Source organism: Planococcus citri, chromosome 2 (genome assembly GCF_950023065.1).
Source record: "Planococcus citri chromosome 2, ihPlaCitr1.1, whole genome shotgun sequence".
Classification (NCBI taxonomy): Eukaryota; Metazoa; Arthropoda; class Insecta; order Hemiptera; family Pseudococcidae; genus Planococcus; species Planococcus citri.
The window spans coordinates 65,696,839-65,722,709 of record NC_088678.1 but is presented as its reverse complement, the minus strand read 5'-3'; the positions used below and the strand labels follow the sequence as shown (position 1 = coordinate 65,722,709).

At 35.5% G+C, this 25,871-nt stretch overlaps 3 protein-coding genes across 3 annotated transcripts; all 3 read right to left on the bottom strand.

Annotated features, from left to right (window-relative positions):
- Window positions 1-2,333: 2,333 nt before the first annotated feature.
- LOC135837130 (vesicular glutamate transporter 2-like) lies at window positions 2,334-6,658 on the bottom strand. Its single transcript, XM_065352306.1, has 10 exons — window positions 6,274-6,658; window positions 5,991-6,153; window positions 5,671-5,907; window positions 5,406-5,580; window positions 3,563-3,693; window positions 3,333-3,453; window positions 3,107-3,240; window positions 2,870-3,012; window positions 2,661-2,781; window positions 2,334-2,578 (listed from the first exon to the last, which is right to left on the bottom strand). Exons 1-10 carry the CDS (start codon window positions 6,342-6,344, stop codon window positions 2,429-2,431), a joined length of 1,446 nt encoding a protein of 481 aa, XP_065208378.1. The 5' UTR covers window positions 6,345-6,658; the 3' UTR covers window positions 2,334-2,428.
- A 420-nt stretch (window positions 6,659-7,078) lies between these two features.
- LOC135837131 (vesicular glutamate transporter 1-like) lies at window positions 7,079-18,924 on the bottom strand. The gene is made up of 10 exons (XM_065352307.1): window positions 18,552-18,924; window positions 18,273-18,438; window positions 17,989-18,198; window positions 17,729-17,903; window positions 8,231-8,361; window positions 8,028-8,148; window positions 7,817-7,950; window positions 7,590-7,732; window positions 7,396-7,516; window positions 7,079-7,314 (listed from the first exon to the last, which is right to left on the bottom strand). The coding sequence occupies exons 1-10, from the start codon at window positions 18,635-18,637 to the stop codon at window positions 7,168-7,170; spliced, it is 1,434 nt and encodes a 477-aa protein (XP_065208379.1). The 5' UTR covers window positions 18,638-18,924; the 3' UTR covers window positions 7,079-7,167.
- Window positions 18,925-19,377: 453 nt separating this feature from the next.
- Window positions 19,378-24,536, bottom strand: LOC135837129 (vesicular glutamate transporter 3-like). Its single transcript, XM_065352305.1, has 10 exons — window positions 24,300-24,536; window positions 24,026-24,185; window positions 23,743-23,952; window positions 23,493-23,667; window positions 20,594-20,724; window positions 20,373-20,493; window positions 20,145-20,281; window positions 19,910-20,049; window positions 19,714-19,834; window positions 19,378-19,623 (listed from the first exon to the last, which is right to left on the bottom strand). The coding sequence occupies exons 1-10, from the start codon at window positions 24,350-24,352 to the stop codon at window positions 19,492-19,494; spliced, it is 1,380 nt and encodes a 459-aa protein (XP_065208377.1). The 5' UTR covers window positions 24,353-24,536; the 3' UTR covers window positions 19,378-19,491.
- Between the last annotated feature and the right edge of the window lie 1,335 nt (window positions 24,537-25,871).

Genomic DNA, 25,871 nt, shown 5'->3' with positions numbered 1-25,871 from the left:
CACAGGATAATCATGCACATATCCACTATACCTCCGGATAATTCTTACCTTCACTTTCACTATGACATATGTAGGTCCAAAACGTTCTTACCTACTGCCTGCAGATTATCCATTTGAATTTTTTAGTCGAAAAAATCTTGGAATTATTTTCAAACAATTTTGATGCACATTATGAATCCTTTCAATTAAGCTTCGTGAGGTTCGCCAAAGACCCTACTATATTTATAGTTTTCCAAAATTTCAGTACTAGATTCATTCTTTACCCCCCCCCCTCCCCCACGCATTCTCAAGACCCTGCTGTACACAGAATACAATTGGAATACTTGCTTCAATTTTTTAGCATATTTTTAGATTTTTCTTCCCTAATTTCTGAAAAAAAATCAGATGTGATACCTACCTACTTTGCTTTACCTTAAAAAAAAATAAATAAATTTCAAGAATGATTTAAAAAGTGGTTTTACTTACTTACATATTAAACAATAAACATTTTATTGAATGAATGAATGAAAATTTTATTATTATTCGGTTGAGCGCAATTGCGCTATTCACGAATTTTATAAATAGGATACTTAAAAAAATAACTTAAGACAGAAAAGAGTTAGGGCTAGAAACCTAAAAGAAATTTTGAGGAACCTTCAAAGTAGGTTAGAGTAATTTTATTTTCACCTATCTTCCTCCAGTGGTTTTTGAGTTTTTGAGTTTTTCTTTTTATTCTTTTTTTGCATCTTATCTTTACAGTAGTAATACGGTCCCACACAGGTTGATCCCACTAATCCGATGAATCCTAGAACGAAATCTTTGATCGTCTTACCCCGTCCTACACCTACCACGCAACAGCAAGCAGCCGTACCAATGCCACAGTTCTTCCCTTCGTCAATTATTTTGGAACCTATTTTACACGAAGATCGCTTTTCGTCTGTAGAGGGAATATCTCTGACTCCTATTGACTCGGTTGTGTCCGAACAACAGCAATGACAACGTGATTTTCCGAATAAAAATTCTTTACCTTTTTGGTATACATTTGCTACGTAGTTCAATCCAAATCCAATTCCGGTACTTTTTTCGCGAGTCTCTTCACCTTCGCATTTAGATGATTCGATGCACGAGGTACAATTATTGACATTTGAAAGATCATTGCTTCGTATTGGAGCAGCCTGCAATCAGGGTTTAGCATACGTAGATAGGTAGGTAAGTATAGGTGTACTAGTTCTATATGTAAATCTGCACCGTATCGTTAGTAAATTTATTGATTTACCTGACTCGTTGAAAACAACAAAAATACCGAAATTGCTACTAAAGGAGTAGATCTCATAATCATAATGCTCAACTAGTATTTGATTTATTGAAGAAATATCTCTTCTGATTTTCAGGGTACCGATGTATCGTAGTTTACTGCGCGTTTCTTACCTACACAAGTTACGATGGCTGAAAGAAATATTTTCAGATTCACGCCACATTTCTCAATTTTTCAAATGCACAAACGAAACATCTGTGTTAGCCATACGTTCTCATTAAGGTAATTCATGTACTTTTATGTAAAGAGGTACCTATGTATTATGAATTTTCATACAGTAGGCGAAGTACATATGTAATTATTAAAATACCTACCTATGCTGCCAGGTAAACAATTAAATTTTACCGATAATTCGAAAAAAGTGAAAATTTTTCAAAGCTTGTCGGCATCAACTTGAAGAAAAATGTAACACTCGAAAAAATCCTTTTGTGCAGGAACATCCAGTTAAAGTTGCTAACAACCCGTATTATATGGAAAAAACCATAGTTGAGTTATAGTCAACTAAAGTTACTATGAAAATGGTCGACCCAAAAAAAAAAAAAAAATGGTCGCATACCCAAACCTCTTATATTGTTTGGGCATTTTAATACTTACATATGATGAGACTAGCCAACGGTGAAATTTTCAGCTGCCGAAGTTGATATATTTTTCGATTATCAGTTTTTCAAAATTGTTGCGTGAAAATCGAAAAATCGCTCTCAAAAATCGAATTATCAACTTCAGCCGCTGAAAATTTGGGGTTAGGCTATGTTCGGTGTCCTCTATCTAATGGTGCTAGCATCGTTGAAATCGGCGAATGTCACCTGGGTACCTCCTTTGTGAGCATTTTTGAACCCGATAAGATAAGTAAATGTTATGCTGGGTGATTTTTTTTATTTTCGACCCTCTGGGACATGAATGGGGAGGGAGGGTCGTTGAAATTTTGAACAGATGATTTTAAAGTTTTTTTTTCAAAGAGTAAAATTTCAGAATTTGACTCAAAATAACTCAATTATGAAAGTTACAGGAAAAATCAAATGACAAATTATCGATACCTACTTCGTCGTGTGCAATTTTATTGTAAGTTTATTAACGAATACAACAAAGTAAGTACATACGAGTAGGTACATATACATACAGCTTATGATGAAATCATTACCTACTCATATGTATTTCGTTTGCACTACGAGTTGGTGATACAGCCCAAGGCTGAAGATCGCTGGAGCCAAATTTCCAGTATACTAATGTTCCAAATAACAGAACACCTGATGACAGTAGAAAACACATGCTCCATTCTTGCGGACTCTGAAACCATAAATAACCAGGCATTTGTATTGAAGATTTATTCAATAGATATTCTGATAGAGTTTTCTGATCTGTCTCTTACTTGATTCTGGACCACAAATCCGACAACAGATGGTAGAATGATATTGCTACAAACGTACCAGAAAGCTGAGATACCCAGCAGAATACTCGAATGCTTAGGTGCCAGATATAGACAAACTAATCTGTAACAGATGATTGTACTGACAACTTTCTCATTTGAACTTGAAATTTGATGATTAATGTTACGAACTCATGAATACGAGTGCTTACTGCAAAATTAAGAAATTGAACGATAGAAATAATTTGATGAGTACGAAGCATGTCATCGATACGATGAAGTTATTGCAAAGGGCAGCTACAGCAAGCAGAATGCAGGAAGTTGAAAACCCAAAGGTCATCATGATTCTGTGAATCTGCATGAAAAATAAAGTCAGATGATACTTGTAGGTTCGATGCCCAAAAAAAAGGAGTATTGAGAATTTTTTTTTAAATGTAGTAGGTCAGTACTTGAGAAGCCCTTAGCTTGGTGTGATTTTGCAAAAAGTCCATGATAACGCCTACTATTGGCGTCATGAAAATACATATGAAGTTAGGAATCGCAGAAATGAGTCCTACTTGGTCAACATTTTTTCCAGTAGCATCTAATGAAAATGATATAATCATAAAATGGTATGTAGCATAAGTTCATTGGGTTGAATTGTAGTGTGTATTTTGAGATAAAATGTTTACGTACCTCTAACGTAAAGAGGAAGACAAATTATAATTAGATTAAATCCCCAGCCGAATGTAAATTTTCCCACTCCTAGAGCCCATACAGGTGGAGATTTTAGTATTTTTTTGTATGGATGAATAACCTGCGAATTAGAAAAAAACAAACGAGTATTGTACTCGTAGGTATGTATATGATAAAAATGTTCATAGGTACCTAGTTATTTAGTAGAAGCCTATAGGTACCAACAATACCTTATCTCTTGGAGTTGTCTCACTATGACTCTGGATGTAAAGAAGTTCCCTTTGAGAAATCAATCGATCTTTGGATGGCTCATTTCTCACAACGATCAACCAAACAACTGACCAAATGAAAGTACTGACTCCTAATTGAGTGGTAACATTTATATAAATAATTTTTATTTGCACTTTGTGCAGTGCATATAACTTGGTGGAGATTTGAAAGATAATGTCTTTCAAATTTCAGGAGGAGAAGGAGATCTTGGGCGACCTTGGAGGTATTTTATTCCAAAAAATAAGCAAAATAACTTTATGTTTGTGTAACATTTTTGGAAACTTTGAAAGAAATTTAGTTCGACTCTTGAAATTGAAAAATTAAATAATATTTTGTTTTCTCTTCCCTTCGAGAGCTGAATTTCGAAAAATTGGAGAAAAAATTAGTTTTTTTGATGTGTAAGTATTCGGTAAATTGGTTATTTCTTAGTAAACTACATGCTCATAATTTTTATGATTAGGTACTGCCTACTGGTAATTTTTTTGATACCTAAATTATTGGTAATTTTTCCGTAAAGTACTGGTGACGGTCGCCTGGCTGCTTGTCTACTTTCTTAAGGTCACTGACCCGTCTGTCTTTCTGCCTACTCTAGCCTCTCAAGTTCTTTGACTCATTTTTCTGGACTCTCAAGGTCACTGAAACTGCCTATCTTGCCACCCAATGTCGTCTTGTCTATCTGTCTGGCCTCTGAAGGTCATTGACCCGTCTTTCTGGCTTCCCAAGGTCGTCAATCTGCTTGTAATGCCTCATATGGTCACTCATTCTGTCTAGACTCACGAGGTCACCAACATATCTTCCCGGACTCTCAAGGTTGTCTGTCTGCATCTGCCCTCTCGAGGTCATTGACCTGTCTGTTTGATTTTCCAAAGTCACCCGTCTGCTGTCACTTGGGGTTATTGACCTGTATGTCTGTCTTCTCAAGGCCACTGGCCTACCTGCTCAGCCTCAGCTGTCTGACCTCTCAAGGTCATCTGTAAATCTGTTGAGTCCCTCATGTTTGTCTACCTGACTTTCTGGTGTCTCAAGGTCATTGACCCGTCTGTCTATTTTCTCAAGGTCGTCTGATTTCCTGTCTAGCCTCTTAAGGTCATTGGCATTGGCCCACCTGTTTGTCCTCTCAAGGTTGTCTGTAAATCTGTCGGGCCTCTCAGTGATTTAGTAATTCATTTCAAGCTCTTAGATGTATATCAGAATTGGTATCTAAAAGTCCACTGCAGGGGAATATGACCGTATATACATTTTTTTGGGTGAAGTCAGAGGACTCGTCTTTGCGAAAATCAGATTGAACTAATTTGAGTAGGGCTTAATTTAAATTTGAGAAGCTGAAAATTGAACATTCAGTGTGAAAGCTAAATTTTTCACAGTAATTGCAAAAACTGAACATTTGAAAATATCGCAAGCAGCTAAGAACTTTTTTTACATTATTTTCAACAAATTTACTTTTAAAATAAGATTTATTGACCTTTGAGGGCTCAAAAGCCGGCCCCAATTTTGATTACAAAATTCAACCTATATCCATTTGAACCTGTCACCACGAGCTTCAGATATTGTCAAAATACCATAAAAATGGAAAATCCAAGTAGGTATTCATTTTATGGGGTACGACCTATTAAGTAAGTTTTCCTCCTTCTCCCCCATTATGAAAAATGAATTTTAACATTTTTTGAAAATTTTATGTAATATGCTGACCTTAGAGTCAATAATTTCGAATTATCTCTCATTTATGTTTTTATGGATTTTCTATATGTGATCCTTTTGATTTTTGATTTTTTTTTCGAAACGTTAGAATGAAAATATGAATACCAGTTATGTAGAAAATCATTTTCCATCCCCAGAAACGCGCTATGTACCCAAACATGGGGTATGCGATTGCGATTCCAATGTAAATTCCACTGAACACGATCGCCATAAATGTTGACCTCTCTTTGGTCGGCACCCAACGTGAGAATATCTCAGCACTACTGGCATAAGCGAAACCCTGCTCACCGATAAATAATTATAATCATTATACTGAATCCCATCAATTTCTTTCGATTATTGTAGGCTACATAATTGATGTGATACGTACGTCAAATAGCCCTGTGGCAATTCTACATGCCAAGAATAGGTGAAAATTACATTCCAAGCTGGCAGGATTCAAACTTGTTAATATGGACATCAGCATCGTTGTGGTACCATAGGTAACAGAACCGCCAAATTTCGTCGCTAGGTATCCACCTATGGGGCTGAATAGAAAACCGTAAGCGTGAGTGCTTAGAACCACTCCAGTAGTTTTTGTGTCCCAATTGTACGAGTAACTTGATGTCTGAAAAAAATTCAATCACTGATAACAATTCGAAAGAGGAAAGATTCAAGCGAACGTTTTCTTTAGCAGTGAAATTTTCTTACTTGATTGACACTTGTTTTATTTGCTGTCATTTCGATAATAGCGATGTTAATGCAGACTTTCACCAAAATGCCAAAAAAGAATCCCAGAAACATTAAGATAAGAACCAGAAATCGTTTGGAGCAGCAAATAGGATGGGGTCGTGTTGCGAGATAATAATTTTTTCTGCGAAATGTAAAACTTTTAGAAACACGAATTTTTGTGAAAAAAATTAAAATGAAGAATACTACCTATTTTTTTATAAAATTATTTGAATTGAAGGAAATATTTTATGGTTCTATATACCTGGTATCGTGTTTATCCAGAAGTTGCCCCGGTTGATCATATGATCTCATTTCGTGTGTGGATTCTGTCATCTGCTCCTAATTTTTGGTGTACTTGCTTTGCTTTTGATTATTGAGATGAGTTTTCTTAGACGTAACAAAAGTATACTTTCGATTTCTTCTACTATGAGTACAAAAATACGTATAACGGATAATTTTTTTCAATGAGAGTTTGCTTATCTATGCCATTATTTATAGAAACGACGGGACGTTTCAACTTGTATTTTTTCATTAAGACGCGTGAATTACACAATAACTAATTAAAGTGCTTCCCAATATTTTTGTCAATAATCTGCGTTCAACGTCAATACATTATTCATTTTCTAGATTTTATCATAGTGTAAAAAAAATAAAAAATAAAAATGAGAACCACTTGAATTTATTGGTTTACCATCGCTATTACAATTTTTTTTCTTATTAATTTTTTAAAAATATTTTCAAGAAGTGATTTTAATTAATGTTTTTTACTCATGTTGTTGCATTTTTTTTGAAAAAATTTTCCAATTCATGCTCATTAGTTTTGTTGGAAATGAAGGATTTGAGATTTTTCAAAACTTTCATTTTCCAAGCTGATTTTTCTTCGAAAGCTCAACTTTTTTGTGATTTTGTCAATTTGACAGGGTATCTTATTACGTCTTCAAAGAACTTTTTCCACCCAACATGGAAACGTAAAGAACCTCGAAAGGGTAAAAAAAAAAAAAAAAAACTCCAACATAGCTATAGACTCCTGGTTCAGTGTCATTCGTGCATAAGAAAATGTAAAATAATTATTATGAAATTGAATAATTTTATTCTGATTGTACATATGTATCTAAACCTCGTAAATCAATACAGGCTTATTCACGTGAGATTATTTTCACTGCAGTTCGCGTTCGTAGGTGCGATGAGGGTGTGATGTAGCCCAAGGCTGGAGTTGACTGGAACCAAATTTCCAATACACGAATGTTCCAAATAGCAGGGCACCCGATGACAGCAGGAAACATAACTGCCATTCTTGCAGAATCTAAAACAGTATAGTTTAGATAACGATATTTTATTGATTTATTTAATACTCGGACTGCAAACTTCTGAATTATTTTCTTACAAACTGTTTGACGATAAATTGTAGAAAAAAAGGCACGACGAATTTACTGCCAATGGGCCAGATAGCTGAGAAACCCAACAAAATACTCGAGTGCTTAGGTGCCAAATAAAGGCAGACCACCCTGCAAGAGATGGACAGGGAATCATCACAGTGACACTACAGAATAGGTCAAAAATATCAAGTTCGAAACTTACTGCAACACGAAGAGATTAAATGATAGCAATAGTTTGATAACTAAGAGGCATGTAATCGATAACATGATATTATTGCTGAAAAAAGCTATAGCGAACAGAATGCAAGAAGTTGAAAAACCAAAGGTTATCGCGATTTTATGAATCTACTCGGAGAGAAAAATTAAATGATTAGTTCGATGTCCCAATATAAAGGAATTATGAATTCTGTTTATGATTTATGCAGTTACTTGAGACACTTCCAGCTTGATGTAATTTGGCATAAGGTCCATGATAACGCCCAGTATAGGTGTAATGCAAATAGATACTAAGATAGGCATGACGGAAATAGTTGATATTTGTGTCATACTGCGTCCAGTCGCGTCTAATGGACACGTAATTTCATTAGCTCAGGTTGTACATATTATTTTGCGGAAAATGACTACGCTTGAACATGCTTACCTCTGAAGTATATAGGCAAACTACTTGCGATGAGATCATATCCCCAGCTAGAAGCGAACTCTCCTATACACATTGCCCACACGGGTAGTGATGTTAAAATTTTTAGGATTGGATGAACAACCTGCAAATTGAAAAAAATGTAACAAAAATAGGAAGTATTTTTGTTTATTGATGCGTGCAATAATAGGACGAACAATAAATACCTGATGTCTGGGAGTTGCGTCAGTCTGACTTTGGATGTACTGAAGTTCCCTCTGAGAGATGGTTTTATCCTCGGATGGTTCATTCCTCGCAATGATCAGCCAAACAACAGACCAAACAAAAGTTATCGCTCCTAATTGAGGTATGTATCAGAGTAAGTATGATTGCGAAAAAAAGTTGGCAGATTTTAGCCTAATTCAGTAGACCTAGACACCTTCATTTTAAGTTGATTAGAAATTTTTTTAGCTGTGGAGGTACTCATGCTCGTGGATGAGAAAAATGAGCTCTCAAAGAGAGGGGCATTTTCGAAAAATTGTGGGTTTTTCCAATGACCCAGTCCCAAATAAAAGTAATTGAGATTCTGCATTGATCTTTTTTTTTTTTTTTGATGGCTCTCTGTATAACGCACCTTATTGTTTTATTTTCAATCATTAACTATGGATCATCACTGGTCACTTATACTTAATTAACTTTAACTTAATTCTAACAAAATCAAAAATACAGTCTTCTTCACAACTTTAATAAAAATAGGTAACTTCTTTCACTTTCTGCTGGTTTGCAGCTCGGTTTCCTCTCCATCCACTTTGCTGCTTGGATTTGCTTTGATGGATAGTGATTGGTTCGGTGTTTCTGCAAGCTCGGCTTCCTCTTCATCCACTTCACTGCTGGGTTCTTCTTCAATGGTACAATGATTTGCAAGTCAGGGGTAGCATGCCTGGCCCATGCACCTATAGACACTATGTACCCTTCATAGGCCAGATCTCACTACTAGCTAGCTCCTGCTGCATTCGGATACTTGATCATGCAGCATTGCTTTTGCTTTGCTGGCTTGTCTTCACAGTGAATGCCTCCCTGTCTGAGCAGCTTGGGCAGTTCACAGGGCCATTTGTCCAACATCAAGGCCTGCTTGAGACGGTCTCGAGCTTCATTATGTCTGGGACACCTCCACACAATGTGAGGAGTATATATCTTCAGCTTCTCTGGTTTCACATCCTAAGCAACTAGGGGAGTCCCCCTTCTTGGGCTTTTTGAATAGGTAGTGCATGACTTATGTCCCCATGCTCCATCAGCAACTGCATCACATACGTATTGACTACCAGTCCATTATGGAGTCTGTCCCTGATGATCTATGCTATTGCAGCCAAAATCCAAGACCCCTTTAGGAGTTCTATTCAGAACAGGGCATTTTTCGAGCAATTTTCACTGGATAACTAACCCTAATTTTTACAAGGGTGTGTATCGATTTTCCAAACACATGATTTTATTTCAGTAGGAGGAGAGGGTGTTGAGAAATCTCAAAATGTTCAACTAACTCATATCTGAGAATGTCCAACAATTATTTAAAAAAATGTATAATGCATTTCAGGAGTTTTCAAGTCAAATTTGCGATAAATCTTTGGAGACCACAACTCGTAAAAATACGCTGATCATAGTAAAGGGCCATTCCATGCCAAATCAGCAGATTTTTGCACGAGGGGTCTTCAATTTTTCGCAAAATCAGATCATGTGTAGAGGTCATCGAACAATGACGAATGACGCAAACAGGGAATTTTTTCGATTTTTTTTGGCGTAGCTGTGAGGCTTCAAAGATCTTTAAAATGGCCGAAAATGGAAAATTTCAGTTGCAAATTGCTCCGGTTGTACGTGGTATAGAATTTTGAACTTTTTTTCAAATTCTAGTTCTTTGAGAAGGTGATTGACTAATGATGTCAAAATCAGTGTTGCCACTTTCAAAAACCTGAAAAAAACCTATTTAAAAACTTATAATTTAAATATAACCACGATGTTCGCGAGTAAAAATTCTGAAAAATTCTCAGTTTTAGTCCTTTTTATGTAAAATAACATATCAAAAAATTAGACTGGCATTGTTTTTCATTTTCGAGAAAAGTTTGGCATTTACTGCAAAAATACCATCAGAGACCTAAAAAATGAGCATTTTTGTACTTTTGAGATATTTTACCAATGTGTAGACGAATATGTGAAAAAATCCCCCTCCCCCCGATTTGTCAACGAATTGACAAGAAATACCATTTTTCGTGTTATAATTTCAAGAGTGACATATTGAAAAAATTTCGCCAATAATGACTAAAAAATTAGCACAACTTCGTTCCAAAATATTTTCCCAGTTTCAGGAATGATCTTTTTCAGTATTTTGGCTTAATTATAATGCAAAATATCTGTGAAGAAACAAATTTTTCGAAAAACGAATTTATTCCAAAATAAGCGATTTGCAGATTTTCAACCACTCAATATATAAAACCCCAAAAGTGGTTTTAGATTTTGGCTACATAACATAAATTATTGCAGAATCTCAAATGTATTCATTTTGGACTGATTGTGAGTCATTTTTTCTAAAACCAGTAGGGTAGCGACAACAATTTTCTTTAAAAATGATTTTTTTCGAAAATGCTGCCTCTTTGAGGGTACATTTCTTCCCTCTAGAAACACCTCCGGAGCTAAAAAAATTTCTGATCAACTTTCTGCTCAAAATGAAGGTTTCTACTGAATTTTATTGAAATCCGCCGACTGTTTTTTGGGCGATCCAGTTGCCTAAATGTATCTCTCTCTAACGAGTACGTTCCATGAATGCTGTCTATCAATAGTAAATGAACGCAAGAAATATTTTTCGAGTATTTTTGAAGATTTTTAAAACCAAAATTGAGACACAATTTTTACAATTTTTGAGATCGCGCGAGATAATCAACAAAAAAATAACTGTTGATGGGTATGATAATATTTGTTCTCGTTTTAGTTGTAAATTCGAATGGTTTGCAGTATCGAGTGCGCCACTGTCGTTGCAACGCACTCTAGCTTGCTGGTTACGATGTCTAGTTTGAATTGTTGTTGTTATGATCGTATTATTATGTATTTATGCTCGAATTATATACAGTCCACTGTTCGTGTTGAATTATTTCAAATTTTCTATTCGAATATTGAGTAATTATTTCGCGAATAAATAAACATGGTCCTCCGAGCCGGATATAATTCCGGATAAATTGTGTGGTTTGCGAAGTAAAATTCGTAAAATTCGTAAATTTCGTTCGTTATGTTCGAAATAAAATTCGTTGTAATTGTGCAATTTCGTTGATTGTGCAAAAAATTCGATTGGTTTGTATTCGTATTCGTAATTGTATTCGTTGATTTTAACGTTCGTTGAAAAATGGGTGAATCTGCTGCCGAAAAACAGCAGAGACTTGCTCGAGAAAAAGCTGCTAAAGACAAGGCTGAATATGAAAGGGCTGTCAACAGCAAACGAAGACTGCTCCATGCCTGTGAACGGGATAAAGCTCATCTACAAGCTCTGGTTGAGCAAACGGTATCGAATGAAATGGTATGTCAACTTGAAGTATTCATTGATTCGTGGAGGAAAAATTTGATTGAACTAGAAGCTATCGACGAAGTTTTATTCAAAAATGTTGGTACTAGTTTAACTGCCGACGAAATCTTTGAGAAAGAAAAGGAAATCATGAAGGATCGTGATGACCTACTTTATGAACTTAATTTAATCGTTGCTCGAGCTAAAACGTTCGCGGAATCCTTGAAGCCTCCAATCGCTAGCAGTACTCCTTCTCGCCGATCTGGTCCAAATACCTCGTTTTTGGATCCAGGTTTTGGATTTTCTCCAACAATTCGATTGAACGATATCCCTCTACCAAAGTTTGATGGTAATTATGGTGAATTTATTGATTGGTTCAACGAATTTTCGAGTACAATTGATAAAAATGAAGCCTATGACGACTATCAAAAATTGTACTTGCTAAAAAGATGCATGGTTGGTAAAGCAGTCGAATCGATGAAGGATGTTGGTACAGAGGGAAAATTATACAAACCTACGTTGCAGGGTTTGTATAAATCGTTTTTCAATCGTAGGCGAATAATTGCTGAACATTTCGTCAATATCGTTGATCTTCCTGCGATCAAAAACACAAACATTCGAGAAAGTGTCGAGAAATTAAAACGATGTCTACGTGGGTTGAATGCTGCTGGATTAGATACAAATTCGATTTCGCCGATGGTTACGTTTCTAACTGCTCGAAAATTGCCAGACAAGCTGAGAATGGATTGGGACACAAGTAATCAGGATTATTCAGTGTACCCCTCGTTCGAATCACTCGCATCGTTCCTGATAAATAGAAGCTTTGCCTATGAAACTGCCAATCTAGGCGAGCCAAAGGAGAAAACAAACTCGTCACCTCCTGGTAAACAAAACAAGTCGTCCGAAAAATCGAATCAAGGTGACAAGAAATCATTAGCAGCTGTGAAACAACCTTGTAACATCAAATGCATTGTGTGTGGTGATCCACATTTTCTAAACCAATGTAAGGTGTTTGGTGGAAAAACTGTCAACGAACGTTTCAATATTGTCAAAGGAAATCGATTGTGTTTGAAATGTTTTAACCCTTTTCATGGCATAAGCGCTTGTAAAAGACCAAATTGCTCCAAGTGCCAAGGGGCTCACAACGTTTTGCTGCATCGTGAATATGTTGCACCTTCGTCACTCAACTCTAGTGCTGAAACCAATTCGAATTCGTCGTCTCAGCAGTCAAATAATTCGACCAACAATCAAACTGGATCAACCTCAACTACTATGTGCGCCACTTCCTCAGCTCGGAAATGCGTATTGTTATCAACTGCGGTGGTTAAGGTAATTTGTGGAAATAAAATCGAATTAGCTCGAGTATTGTTTGATCAGGGGTCTGAAATTAGTTTGGTTAGTAGGGAGTTTTGTGTTCGAACGAAATTACCTATGTTTAAAAGTGAAAACGAAACGTCTCTGGTAGGCATAAATAATACTTCAACTAAATTGAATTCGTCAGTTCGTTGCGTTTTGAAATCTCGTTTTTCAGAATTTTCTATTGCTATTGATGCCGAAGTAATTGGTAAAATTCCATGTAATGTTGATCGTAATGATGTAAAGCCTATTATTGATAAGTTTTCACTTGAATTCGCGGAAAATTTTGAATTACCTTACGATAATGTAGACATATTGTTAGGTAGTGAATATGTAGAATTTATTTTAGGTGAACAACGTCGTTTTGTTGAAGGTATTTGCTTGCGTGATTCTCAATTTGGAGTTGTAATTTCTGGTTCCCATTCGAATTCGAAATCTGCCTTTTTTGTTCAGCAGAATACTTTTTGTGGTTTTTCTAATGTAGAGTTGTCTCGTCAGTTTGATCGGTTTATGAAAATTGATGAAGTTTCTGAGGAAAAAACTTTGCATGATGAAAAGATCGCCGAATTCGAGTTAATTAACAAGCATTTCGAAGATACAGTTGAAATTGACCCTGAGTCAAAACGTTTTGTTATTTCGTTGCCTTTGAAACCAACTATAAATTTATTGAAAGGTTCGTTTTCGAAAGCAAAATCGATATTTCTGAGGTCAGAAAAACGTTTGTCTGATGTTGCCAAAAAGGCATACGACGACATTTTTGATGAATATTCGAAGCTAGGTCACATGCAGGTAAATTCGAATGTACCAAGACCGGATGCGTATTTTATCCCGCATCATTTGGTCACCAAAATTTCACCTGGTTCTGTAAATTATCGTATTGTTTATAACGCATCTTGTAAGGATGAATCTGGTACTTTGTTAAATGACCACCTGTATGCTGGTCCAGTTATTCAAAAGGATCTCTTCTCTCATTGTATTCGTTTTCGCGAATTTATTTGGGCCATTTGTGCTGATATTTTTCGCATGTACCGTTCGATTTTGGTACATAAAGATGATCGTAAATTTCAATCTATTGTTGGTAGGTTTGAAAGAGGAGAGATTAGTATTGCTGAACTGACCACTCTTGTGAATGGTATAGGTCCAGCTGCGTGGATAGCTACGAAATGTTTGGAAAAAACTGCCGAATTTACTCGATATTTCCGGCCAATAGCGGCTGATTCGATCGCGAAAGAGTTTTACATGGATAATTGGATGTCCGGTGCTCGCAAAATTGAAGATTTGATTGAGTTACAGAAAGCTGTACATTTTTCTCTCGCGAAATATGGGTTTAATTTGACCAAATATCAAAGTAACTCGCCTGAAGTTCTTTTGACACTTGATTCGTCACTTGTAGAACCCTTGAAAACGAAAATAATTGGTGGTACCGATTTTGTGTATGTTTTAGGGCTAATTTGGTCCCCAGAAACTGATTCGTTGAGTATCAATGTAAAAATTGATGAACTCCCTGAAATCATCACAAAACGTGTAATGCTTAGTGATACTTCTAAGCTTTTCGATATTTTGGGTATTTTGGCACCTGTTTCGGTGAGAGCCAAATTAATTTTGAAAGAACTTTGGTTAGAGGGGAGAACTTGGGATGAACCTGTGTCAGATGAGCTGAAGGATGCATTTTTAGCCTACAGGGCTGATTTGCAATTACTTGATCGATTTTCTATACCTCGTTGTTTGTATCTTCGTGTAGAATACCCTGAAAATTGTACTCGTCAGCTTGTTATTTTTGCAGATGCGTCTACAAAAGCCTATGCTAGTGTCGTTTATTTTCGTTCGATTGATCAAAATGGTCAAATAAAAGTTGCGTTTGTATGTTCAAAGGTGCGAGTTGCGCCAGCAAAGAAAACGCTACATATTCATCGTCTTGAACTTATGGCCGCTGAGTTAGCTTCAATTTTGGGGAAGCGTATTGCAGGAGAATTGAAAATTGAAGCAGGGAACGTCTTGTATTTTTCCGATTCTCAGGTAGTACTTTCGTGGCTGAAACTAGATCCGCTTAAACTTAAAATTTTCGTCTGTAATCGTGTGAAAAATATTGGTAAAAATTCGAATTTGCAAAACTGGTACTATGTACCTACCAAAGAAAATCCAGCGGATCTAGGTACTCGAGGTATTTCGGCTAATGAGTTTTTTGAACAAAATTTGTGGGTTTTTGGGCCAACGTGGCTCAACAATTCTGATGAATTTGAAAAAATAACCTCATGTACGTTCGATTTGGTACGTGAGATACCTGAATTAACCAAAGTAGGTATGGCTATTTTTATCAAGGATGAAATATTCCTACCTATTTTGAGCCATGGTTTATCTTGGTATAAAATTATTTTGGTTGTTGCTTTTGTTCGAAGATTTATTTTTAGATTACGATCTGAACGGCTAAAAACGATAGCCAATCCAAACCGTAAAGATAGGATATGTGATCGTAAGTTAGTAGGTATCAAGCTGATCCTACCACTAGTTATACCATTAGAAACGAGTGAACGCAATGACGCGTTTATTACTCTTGTTAAACATGTTCAACGAGAACATTTTCAAATAGAAATTGAGTGCTTATCTTCAAGTGAAGATAGTCACGTAGATAAGAAAAGTAAGTTGTTCGAATTAGCTGCTGCATTATCGTATGAAAGTAAGTTTCCAATTCTGGTTGATGCCAGGTCTAAATTTGTCGAATGCTATATTGAACATTTGCATCGAGCAAATTATCATGCCTCTCGTTTGTATGTATTGAACGTTTTTCGTACACGTTTCTATGCAATTGGTAACGTTATTACAGTTATCAAAAAAGTAATTCGTAAGTGTGTTTTATGCACACGTATTCGAGGTGAAACTTTGCGCCAATTTATGGCGGATTTGCCAAGGAGTCGAGTTGAAATAGGTAGACCTTTTGCTAAGATAGGTGTTGATTTAACTGGTGCAATCAATGTAAAATGCACTGCACATCGTGCTGGTAAAATGAACAAGGTTTATCTTGCGTTTTTTGTTTGCTTTGTGACACGTGGTGTTCACATAGAGATCGTTGAAGACCTTACGGCTGATGCGTTTTTAAATACTCTCGAACGTTTTATTTATAGGCGCGGATTGCCTAAGGCAATTTACTCCGACAATGCCACGAATTTTATTGGTGTTCGTAGGTTTTTAGAACAGAGCAAACTCGAACGTTTTTTGAGTGAACATTTGGTCGAATGGCATACTATTGCACCTCGCAGTCCTCACCAAGGTGGAATTTGGGAGGCTGCGGTAAAATCTGGTAAGAAAATACTCGAAAAGGCTATTGGTAGCCAAGTTTTGAACATTTTAGAACTCTCAACGATTGCTACAAAAGTAGAGGGTATTTTGAACTCTCGCCCTATTTCATATCGACGTGAAAATAGTCTCATTGAACCTATCACACCTGCCCATTTTTTAATAGGTACGGCGTTGATGGAACTTCCGATTGTTGAGGGTTCTAGAACTGTGAACTTACGTAATCGTTATCGCTTATGGACAAGCGTTGTAAATACGTTCTGGTCGTTTTGGAGAAAAGATTATCTCAATCACCTTCGTTGTAGATATAAGTGGAAAGTTGAGGAACGTAATGTTGAGATCGATGATGTTGTTCTTTTCCGTTCAAAAACTGAAGGTATTTTTCAATGGCCTATGGCCATAGTCATTGACGTTTTCCCAGACGAGTCAGGTCTTGTTCGAAATGTAGAATTGAGGTTTGCGAATGGAAGTACTCGAAAAACGTCTGTTCAGAATCTTATTTTACTACCTGTTAAGGATGATTTGTAAAATTTTTTGTAATTCTCGATTTTGTAATTTTTTCTCCTGATTTTGTCATGTTTTAACTTGTAATTATGTCAATGTATCATGTAATATGATTAAATTTATGATTGATTTTTGTCAATTGTTAACTTGTTGATAATTTTAAGTTGTTTAGATTAATTTAAAAATAAGGTGTACCTTATTTTTGAGGGGAGGATGTTGATGGGTATGATAATATTTGTTCTCGTTTTAGTTGTAAATTCGAATGGTTTGTAGTATCGAGTGCGCCACTGTCGTTGCAACGCACTCTAGCTTGCTAGTTACGATGTCTAGTTTGAATTGTTGTTGTTATGATCGTATTATTATGTATTTATGCTCGAATTATATACAGTCCACTGTTCGTGTTGAATTATTTCAAATTTTCTATTCGAATATTGAGTAATTATTTCGCGAATAAATAAACAATAACTATCGAAAGCTTTTTTGAAATTAGCTTTAAAAATTGCAGCTTAAAATTTGTTTAATTTTTGAAAATTATCTTGACTGGTCGGAAAGACTCAATTTCGTAATTGAAAATTTCGACCACATTTTGGATTCAAAATTCCTCATAAATGCCCAAAAACATTTTTGTTGGTGAGGCTTCAAAACCATCTATTCCTCCCTCCTTCCCTCCCTCTCTTCTTCCACGTTACCATGAGAAAAGTTCTAAATAGAAATTGTTGAATCAGATAGAGTTTCTCTTCCTAGTTTCTAACATTTTGGTTCCTTAGATCCTCTCAGATGAGCCCTTAAGGTCAACATTTTTCGCCAAGATTCGCTTTTCATGTATTTTGTAGCTTTTGGAAATGCCAAAAAATTATCAAAATATTTTCAGACCATTCAACATTCATCAACAGCTTCAATTCCCTCAGTTTGTCTCAAGATCTATTTTGGCACAGGCCCCAAATAGGTACATAATTAATGTACGGTGTGAATTGTTCTTCAAGTTAGCTAGAATGAAATAAAATTCAAAACTACATAGATTTGAAAACTTCACCGGTCGCGTAAAAAGCCGTTTGCCATCCCCAAGAACTCGCTATATAGGCAGGTATTATGTAGAAAAATGTGTTTCCAATGTAAAATCCTGTAAGAACGATCGCCAAAGACGTAGATCTCTCTTTGGCTGGCACCCAACGTGTGAATATTTCTGCAATGCTGGCATAAGCGAAACCCTGCTCATCGGCGATGAATTGTATGATTACAAATTTCCTTCAGCTTTTGATATCTATAACTAGGTATTGTAGAAGGTATACATACGTCAAATAAACCTGCAGCAATCCTACATGCCGAGAATATGTAAACATTCCATTGCAAGGTGGCAGGATTCAGAGCCGTTAGCATGGACGCGAGCATTGACGTGAATCCGTAGGTAACAGAGCCGCCAAATTTCGTCGCTAAGTATCCACCAATCGGACTGAACAGGAAACCAAAATGGTAGGTGAATGTAATTATCTCGTAACTTGGGATCTAGGGTATATAAATTGAATTAGTGGTGTTTGAAAGATTTATAAGCGTTTTCTTCAACTATGAAATTTTCTTACTTGAAGTTCAGTGACACCAACTTTAAAACTAAGGTTACTAAGTTCGATAAAAGCGATGTGTATGCTGCATGTCACTAATACACTGAGAAAGCACCGCAAAAACATTAGGATCAATATCAACAATCGTTTGGAACAACAAAGAGGATGCCTTCGCGTTGCAACGTTTCTGCAAAATGTGACATTTTAGTACCTAGCAATAATTCCGTAGGTAATATTTGAATAGGTATAGGTACGTCTACGTACCATGTAGTCAGTTATACTATGTATTGTATATCTTACCTTTGGTCTTGACTTTCCACAAATTGTGCTTGGGTACCTTGAGCTACTCCATGGTACATCCTCGATTCACCTGTGAATTCTGCCATTTTCTCCCAATTTCTGTTCTACATAAATGTTCTAATAGTCGTTTAGTAGTGTTGTCTGGTTATCACAGCGAATGGACGTTCGATTTCTGCAGCAATAAAAGCATACTAAGTAATAAGAAGGTGATTCTCCAACGGAAATTTGCTTATCTGTATCATTTGTAAAAAATAACGTTTAGTCTTGTGTTTCCTCCTTGTGGCACACAGGAACTACGCGATAAAACTTGAAATTCGCACTAAACATTTACGTTGATAATCTATTAAATATTATCAGTTGTTGTTTCATTAAAATTTGGGAAATATTTTTATGTATAATTGGCGATCAAAAATGTGGTTTGCACTATTTTTGTTTTTTTCATTTTTTGTCCAAAGGCATTTCTATCACCAAGTTTTTATCGATTTTTTTCTTATTGATTTTTCAAAAATATTTTCAAAAGGTGCTTTTGACAAATGAATTTTACTCATGTAGTTGAATAATTTTTGAAAAAAATTACCAATTTATATTCATTTGTTTTGTTGGAAACTAAGAATTTGAGCTTTTTCAAAACTTTCATTTCCCAAAATGATTTTTCTTTGAAAGTTCAATTTTTGTGTGTTTCGGTCAATCGGGCACTTGGGCATGGTATCCTATCACATCTTCAGAGTGATTTGTTTCCCCAACATGGAAACTTAAAGGACCTCCAAAAGGTTCAAAGACTCTTAACATAGACTCCTACTTCGGCGTCATTCAGGCATAAAAAAAATGTAAAATAATTTATTTATTATGAAATTGAACAATTTTATTCTGATTGTACATATCTGAGCATCATTATATCAATACATGCATATTCGCGTGAGATTATTTCCACCGCTGTTTTTTAGTATGTGGGATTAGGGTGTGATTTAGCCCAAGTCTGGAGTTGACTGGAACCATATTTCCAATACACGAATGTTCCAAATAACAGAGCACCCGATGACACGCCGAAACATATCTGCCATTCTTGAAGAAGCTAAAACCATAAATAAGCTGTTATTTGTATAACAATTTTATTGATTTAAGTATTTAATACTGCGAACTTCTGAGCTACGTATTTTCTTACATAATGTTTGACAATAAATTGTATAAAAAAAGGCACGCCAACTTTACTGCCAATGGGCCATATAGCTGAGAAACCCAACAAAATACTCGAGTGCTTAGGTGCCAAATAAAGGCAGGCCAACCTGCAAGAAATGAAGGGGGAATTATCGCAGTAGAGCTATAGAATAGGTAGGTCAAATATGAAGTTCGAAACTTACTGCAACACTAATATATCAAATGATAGAAACAGTTTGATGACTAAGAGGCATGGAACCGACACCTTGATACTGCTGAAAGTAGCTACAACGAACAGAATGCAAGAAGTTGAAAACCCAAAGATTATCGCGATTTTATGAATCTAGTCGGAGAAAAAATTAAAATGATTAGTTCAATTTTTCGAAATGGAAAAAAATTGCGAATTTTTGTTTATAGAATGCAGTTATAAGTACTTACTTGAGACGTTTCCAGCTTGGTGAAGTAACTTGGCACAAAGTCCATGATGACGCCCAGTATGGGTGTTATGCAAATGGATACCAAGTTAGGAATGGCGGGATCATATGGCAATTGTACAATACTGCGTCTAGCAGTGTCTAATGAAAGCGTAACTTCGTTAGGTCAGATTGTATTATTACAAAAATAGAAAATTATTACGCACCAACGTCGAACATGCTTATTGCTTACCTCTGTAGTACAAAGAAAGACCGTTCAAGATGAGATCATATCCCCAGCTAGAAACTAACCTCCCTATAAAGATTGCCCAAACGGGTGGTGATGTAAAAATTTTCAGGATTGGATGAACGACCTGAAAATTAAAAAAAAAATGTAACAAGAATAGGAAGTACTTACGTATTTGTTAAGGTATTGATGTGTGCGATAATAGGACAAGCAATATAGATAGATACCTTGTGTCTAGGAGTTGTGTCAGTCTGACTCTGGATGTACTGAAGTTCCCTCCGAGAGATCATTTTATCCTGGGATGGCTCGTTTCTCGCAATGATCAGCCAAATAACAGACCAAACAAAAGTAATCCCTCCTAAGTAATTGAGGTACATAGGTATGTATTAGATTATGTACCTAAGTATGTAGATAGCGAAAAAAAAGTTAGTGGATTTTGGCCAAATTCAGTTGAAAACGTCATTTTGAGTTGAATGTTGATCAGAAATTTTTTTAGCTTTGACGGTGCCTCTGGATGAGAAAAATGAGCTCTCTAAGAGGGGAATTTTCGAAAAATCGTGGATTTTTTGCTCCTGTCGCTACCCAGCAACCTGTTTTGGGAAAAATAGCCCAGTCCCAAATGAATGTATTCGAGATTCTGCGTCGATCTATGCTATTGTCGTCAAAATCTGAGACCACATTTAGGAGTCTACTAAGCGCAGAGCGTTTTTCAAGAAATTTGCAAGGGTGCGTATAGATTTTCCAAAATTTCACAGGAGGATGAGGGTGTGTTAAGAAATCTCAAAATTCCCAAGTACGTACATCTTTTAGTGGATCTTGGCCCCTCGATTTCGGGTTTTGTTGATTATTTCCTCAAATACTTCCTAGAATTCAAAATTATGTGTTCAGTAATAAAGATTAAACTTGATATCTTACAAAGCCGCCACCATTCCCAACGAATCGTTTATTAACAAATGAATCTGTTTTCAAACGAATTGTTTACGTATAAATTGATGAGTGAATTGTTCGTGAGAGTATTAATTCATGTAAAGGAATCATTCATGAACGAATTGATTAATTTTTTGAAAGAACCATTCGCGAAAGAATTGATCAATTCTTCAATTTATGAATCAATTCGTTCGCGAACAATTCACCAAAAATTATTCAATTCGTTCACGAATGATTCACGAAAAATTATTCAGTTCATTCGTGAATGATTCACCAAAAATTGAGTAACTGATTCGATTCGTTCGCGAACGAGTCACTTATACGAATCAATTCGTTCGTGAATGATTCACCAAAAATTGAGTAACTGAATCGGTTCGTTCTTGAATGAGTCACTTATACAAATCAATTCGTTCGCGAATGATTCACTAAAAATTATTTAATTCGTTCGCGAATGATTCACCAAAAATTATTCAATTCGTTCTTGAATGAATCACCAAAAATTTAATAAATGATTCGATTCGTTCGCTAACGAGTCACTTATACGAATCGATTCGTTCGCGAACGAGTCACTTGTACGAATCGATTCGTTCGCGAACGAGTCACTTGTACGAATCGATTCGTTCGCGAACGAGTCACTTGTACGAATCGATTTGTTCGCGAACGAGCACTTATACGAATCAATTCGTTCGCGAACGATTCACCAAAAATTATTCAATTCGTTTGCGAATGATTCACTAAAAATTATTCGATTCGTTCGTGAATGATTCACTAGAAATTGAGTGAATGAATCGGTTCGTTCGCGAACGAATCACTTATACGAATCAATTCGTTCGTGAATGATTCACCAAAAATTATTCAATCTCCCTAATAAAAAATACCAACCTCACAAACCAAATCTAAGCCCCCCCCTTTCCCAGGTGTAATAATCTTGTAATTATAAACACCCAAACAAAACAAAAATCGTTCGCGAGTGATTAACCTAGAAATAAATTAATTTGTTCGATCGCCAATCGGTTGTAAATGATTCGATTCGATTCACTTCGCTGGAGAACACATTAATTCCTATACAATATACGAGTAGTTTCACAAAAACCGAATCAATCGTAAATTAATTGATCCGTTTGCAAATGGTTCACGAAACAATCAATCAATTTATTTAATCACCAATCGTTCGTAAATGATTCGATTCGATTGCAAACAGATCAATTGCCATACAAATGTTTCAAAAAAAGTGACTCAATTTGTTCATAAAAAGATTTGTATGTGAAGAAAAGTCGGTCTGCTGACACATAATGCGTGAGTGGTTTTTGAAACTAGTTTTGAAAAATTGACAATTAAAATTGGTTTACTTTTGAATATCATCTGAATTAGTCAGAATTCGGAAAGACTGAATTTCGGGATAAAATGTTTTCAAAAGTGTTCGGATAATGTTTAGTTATAGGAAATTTTTGATTTTTAGCTATAGGTAGGTATGAGATATCAAAAATTTCGACCTAATTTTAGATTCAAAATTCTTCATAAAATGCTCAAAAAACTAAGTACAGATAGGCAACAAGTTTTTGTCGTTAGATGTTGCATATTTTATTCAATTTTTTTTTAAACAAATGTTTCAACTAGGTACTCGTAATTTTTGCATGATACTTTCAAGACTCCCAAAAATCATGTCTCAATTTTGGGTTTAACATTTTTCGAAAATGCTGAAGAACATTTTTGTCGCAATATTGTTCATCTACTTAATAAATTGAAGTGGTGTTTTCTTTGTCACGCAATCCCTGCAAAACGGCTGGATGGAAAATTGTGAAAAAATACTCAAAATGTTCGGCGTGATGCGTAGATGGTTGTACTGAAATTCGTGAACATTTTTGTCGCAATATTGTTCATGAATTAATATATTTGTAAATACTCGGATTTGGAGAATTCCTTATCCTTAGATCCTCTCAGATGAGCCCTTAAGGTCAAAATTATTCTCCAAGATTCGCTTTTCGAGTATTATTTTCTGGTTTCTAGAAATGCCTAGAAATTATCGAAATATTTTCAGACCGTTTGTCAACATTCAACAGCCTCGATTTTCTCAGTTTGTCTCAAGATCTATTTTTACGCACCAAATATAATTAGAGCACGGGATGAGTTGTTATGTTATCTTTAAATTAGCTAGAATGAAGTCAAATTGAAAACTACGTATAAATTTGAAAACTTTACCCGTCGCGTAGAAATTCATTCGCCATCCCCAAGAATTTGCAATATATTTTTCTATGTTATAAGTAATTGCGTTTCCAAAGTAAACTCCTGTAAGAATGATCGCCAAAAATGTAGATCTTTCTGTGGCCGGCACCCAACGTGTGAATATTTCCGCAATGCTGGCATAAGCGAAACCCTGCTCATCGATGAAATGTATTATTACAAATTTCCTTCAGTTTTTGGTATTTATATGACTATTGTACTTACTTACGTCAAATAAACCTGCAGCAATCCTACATGCCGAGAATGCGTAAACATTCCATCGCAAACTGACTGCATTCAGAGCTGTTAGTATAGACACGAGCATTGTCGTGACTCCGTAGGTAACAGAGCCGCCAAATTTCGTCGCTAGGTATCCACCAATGGGGCTGAATAGGAAACCAAAATAATAGGAGAATGCAACTGTCCTGTAACTTGGGAGCTAGGGTAAAAATTGAATTAATGTGGTATTTTGAAAGATTCATGCGTTTTCTTCAACTATGAAATTTTCTTACTTGAAGTTTATTGACACCTTTTTTTTTACCACTAAGTTGAATAAAAACGATGTTTATGCTGTATTCCATTAATACGCCAAAAAAGCACCGCAAAAACATTAGAATCAATATCCAAAATCGTTTGGAACAACAAATAAGATGCCTTTGCGTTGCAAGGTTTCTGCAAAATTTGTATGACGTTTAATAGCAATAATTCAGTAATGTATTTGAATAGGTATGCATGTATGTACTTGGGCAGTTACATGTACCATGTGTATTGTATTGTATATCTTACCTTTGGTCTCTATTTTCCACAAATTGTGCTCGGGTACCTGTGAATTCTGCCATTTTCTCCCAATTTCTGTTGTATGTTCTAATAACCGTTTAATAACGTTGTCTGGTTATCACATCGAATGGACGTTCGATTTATGCAGCAATAAAAACGAACTAATTAAGAAAGCGATTCTCCAACGGTTTAGTCTACTTATCTGTATCATTTGTAAAAATAACGTTTCGTCTCGTGCTTTCTGCTCGTGGCATACAGGAACTACGCGATAACTTGAGTTTTTCACTAAACATTTAGGTTAATAATCTACTAAATATTAACTATCAGTTGTTGATTCATTAAATTTTGGGAAATATTTTTATGTGTAATTGAACGATCGAAAAGGTGGTTTGCGCTATCGTCATTTCATCATTTGAACGAAACAAATTGGTTTAGCAGCGATAATTTAGGTGGTAAGCACAGCATTTTTAAGGTGTCAACTTTTTTTTGGACGGGGGGGGGGGGGTCAAAAAGTGTCCATTTTTGGCAAAATAGTCAAGAAGCGTCCATTTTTTAAACAATTCTTAAAAAATGACAATTTCTGATGAAATTGTCAAAAGAGGCCAATTTTTGCCAAAATTGTCAAAAAGTTCTGTTCTTGCCAAGATTTCTCAAAATAATCCTGTTTTTGCTAAAATTGTGAAAAACTTTCCGTTTTTTATAAAAATTATCATGTGTCAATTTTTAACAGGTTGACGATAAATTATAATGTTTTTTCGTCAAAATTAAGTAGTTTTTTGATAAAATGCTCAAATGGTCATCATTTTTGCCAAAATTGGCTAAGAATTTTTTTTTTTACCAAAACATCCAAACAGCCTGCCTAAGAAGTCTTCTTTTTGTTTCGAAGTTTGCCAAACAGCTTTATTTTCTATTTACATTGTGGAAATCGCACAATGTATCGTTCGTTTACTTTCGTCTATCATCGACAATACCTCATTTATCCCTTATTCTGTTTAAAACTTTTCCTGGAAATTGCGAGAATATGAAAAGAGAAAATTTTGTCTCGCCAGGTGTAGCTCTTCTAACCAACCGATTTCGCTCGATTTTTTTTTGTTTTTTTTGAATGTCCATCCATCCGCTGATTTGTTATAAAAAAAAAACAAAAAAACAAAATTTTGAAATTAAAGTCCCAAAAATTTATGAAGAGGCTATTTTTGAAGATCTTTAATTAAACATGTGTGCAACATTAAGTATGTATCTAACGTTTGTAAAATAGCCATTTTTTATACCTAAGCCATAATGCAAATTATGTGCACTCGTAATTGGCAAAATTGTCAATGCATCTTTTATTTCCTTTTAAAAACTCATCATTTTATTCGGCAAAATTTGAATTTTTTCTCATGGAAAATTTTTTGTCTCTCCTCCCCTCTCCCTCCTCAAAAAAACCACCTTTAGTTTTGTTCCTGCCTGGTTGACTAATTTTTGCGAAATGGAATAAGAAGATGAGAGAGTGATATATCGTCGCTCCCGTGCAGAAACCTCGTAAGTCCAAATTTGAAAATTTTACAGGAGGTACAAAAAACTGTTTAAAAAGTTCATTTT